At 37.4% G+C, this 2242-nt stretch overlaps 1 protein-coding gene across 13 annotated transcripts in view; it reads right to left on the bottom strand.

Moving 5' to 3' along the window:
* The window catches only part of LOC111390864, a 45481-nt gene extending 43245 nt beyond the window's left edge, over positions 1-2236 (bottom strand). For 12 of the 13 annotated variants that reach the window (XR_002701992.1, XR_002701996.1, XR_002702000.1 and 9 more), the window contains exons 1-2: positions 1224-2236; positions 876-1081 (exon numbers count right to left, since the gene is read on the bottom strand). Coding sequence is in view for 1 of the 13 variants with exons in the window: in XM_023015995.1 (XP_022871763.1) it covers positions 876-1081; positions 1224-1366 (349 nt within the window). In the remaining 12 variants the exon portion in view is untranslated. Of the gene's footprint in view, positions 1-471; positions 541-875; positions 1082-1223 lie in introns of all 13 variants that reach the window. The other variant, XR_002701993.1, reaches the window with a different exon arrangement.
* Between the last annotated feature and the right edge of the window lie 6 nt (positions 2237-2242).

Below are 2242 nucleotides of genomic sequence, written 5' to 3'. Positions count from 1 at the left end.
TGGATGGACCTTGCACTGTTTTGTTTAATAGAAGATAACCATTTAAATGCAGAATTTTTCTACTCTAGCAATAGTTTAAGCGTAATTCAAAAAATAGTAAAGCGATGAAAAGTTAGACTACAGGGATATAGAAATAGAAGACTGCGAATCAGAAAGGTAAGCTGGAAAAGCAATAGTTAGCCGAGAATCAACGACCTGAAATATGTTAGATTGAGAGTAAATCAGCTACCGTGAGCAGTTGCAGATGGCAGTCCTTAAAAACAATAAGTAATGATAGAAGAAGAGATTAAGGAAAAGTTCTTCCAGAAGTTTTCCATAAGTCATCACCATTTGACCAACTTGGAATTTTTAATTTACCATATTCAACAAAATGAACTGGAAGTATACAAGGGAATCAAACGAGAAATACAGGCTTGACAAGGCAAGTTTTAGATTTTAAAGTGACATGTCAGTCATCTATTATTTACTTACTTTATCTCCCTCTTTAACCTCGCCAATGGCATCATTGGCATCATTTCGACCGTTTATCAAACACTTTCCCTGCACATTATTCTCCAACCAAATTTTCAATACCTCAAGAATCATCTTGCAAATAAACATCCAATATTTAGTTAAAACCATAAGAATTCTTCAACGGGTAATATTGTACCACGAGAATCATAACACAGACAACCTTAAAATTAACAAATGTAAACTTAGACAATGCAGGAAAATAAAACAGAAATCGAACAATTTAACTTCCACTATTGTATGAACATACATAAGAGTAGCCCATTAAACAAAATTCATCTACATGAACAATAAAGATACAAAAAGCGCAAATATAATAATATAATACACATTTATGTATTCTAAGAGATGAAAGAGTAATATACCATTAGCGGCCATGGTGAAAATAGATAAACTGCTTCTGCTCTGCTTGTATTGTAAATGCAACGGCTTTGGGGTTGAGCCAAGTCTCATACTTCCAAAGAAATCAGAAATTGAAGAGTTAGTTAGAGCTCCAATACTTCGAACAGTATTACTCTTTCGACGGCGTCCAGTGAGACAGCAAGGCGGCAGCGGCCTCCTAGATGAACCGCTGAAATTGTAGAGTGAAGAAGCAGATGAAATTATTCGAGGTTAAAATTGGGAAAAATTATTAATTATAAACATAGATACCACATTGGGGAAAATAAAAGCCCTAAAAAATAGAAACTAGTTCCGTATCTAATAGAGAGTACCTTGGTCGCGCTAATGATGGAAAACCTGAAGAGTTCCCATGGCTGGGAGAGAGAGGGGAGAGTGTGAGACGGTGAGAGATTGGAAGGAAGAACTGGTATGCAGGGATAGATTCCGCCAGAGATAGAGACTCTAAATGTTTCATTGGCCATTGAACTTTGTACTATGTCGCGATTTACTCACTGAACTTTGTGAGTTGTCCCATTAGCCACTAAACTTTCCTCCGCTAGTGTCCATCACTCACCCGACTGGATGCCGTTTGAATTGTTGCTAACGTCGAGGATGGAATGATGACGTGTCTGGTTAACTCATTCCATGTGGTAAATTGAGTCCCATTATTGCCAAATCAATTCCCCGTCATCGCCACGTCAAAAAATAGTCTAGAACACATCTTTGACGTATAAAACCAAACACGAGTTTGTCTATGAAATCACCAAACCCTAAACTCCGAAAATCAATTTCCCCCAAATCAATTCTCTCACTTGAAGTCGCCGTGGTCCTCAAATCCATTCTTGTAGCTCACGTGGTATCCCAAATGGGTCAGTTTCGAAAGTTGAAGAAACCAGATGTCTCGGTGTTGTTAAATGGGTCGTGGATAGTTGCTGTTGGGGACTCTGGGACAAGGTTAATGGTGGTTTCTTTGTTAGAGTTGGTCTTGGGTTCCGAAGGGATGAAGAAAATCAGAGAGGATTTTTTTTTAAGGGACATAGTGATTATTCAACTATTGTTGATGAAGTTGGATTTTGTGTGCGTACGTGAAAAATCTGCCGAAATTGAAAGATGCACAGCCACGATAAATTATGTGATATCAGTTTGATGTTTTTTATTTTTGGTAATGTTGCTGGAAATTATGTGGGGCACAGATTCTTATCGTCCTCTTTTTGTCCAAAAACGTCCCGAACTTCTGTTACCTTCTTTTTAATGAATGGAGAGAGAACAATGTTGAATATTAAAGCCACAATTGTTGACTCCAATAAAAATTGTTGAAACTTCATGAAGAAGTTTTCAAGTTGCAAGTGAC

The sequence above is a fragment of the Olea europaea genome, unplaced genomic scaffold (genome assembly GCF_002742605.1).
Source record: "Olea europaea var. sylvestris unplaced genomic scaffold, O_europaea_v1 scaffold722, whole genome shotgun sequence".
Lineage (NCBI taxonomy): Eukaryota > Viridiplantae > Streptophyta > Magnoliopsida > Lamiales > Oleaceae > Olea > Olea europaea.
This window is presented reverse-complemented; position numbering and strand designations above follow the sequence as displayed.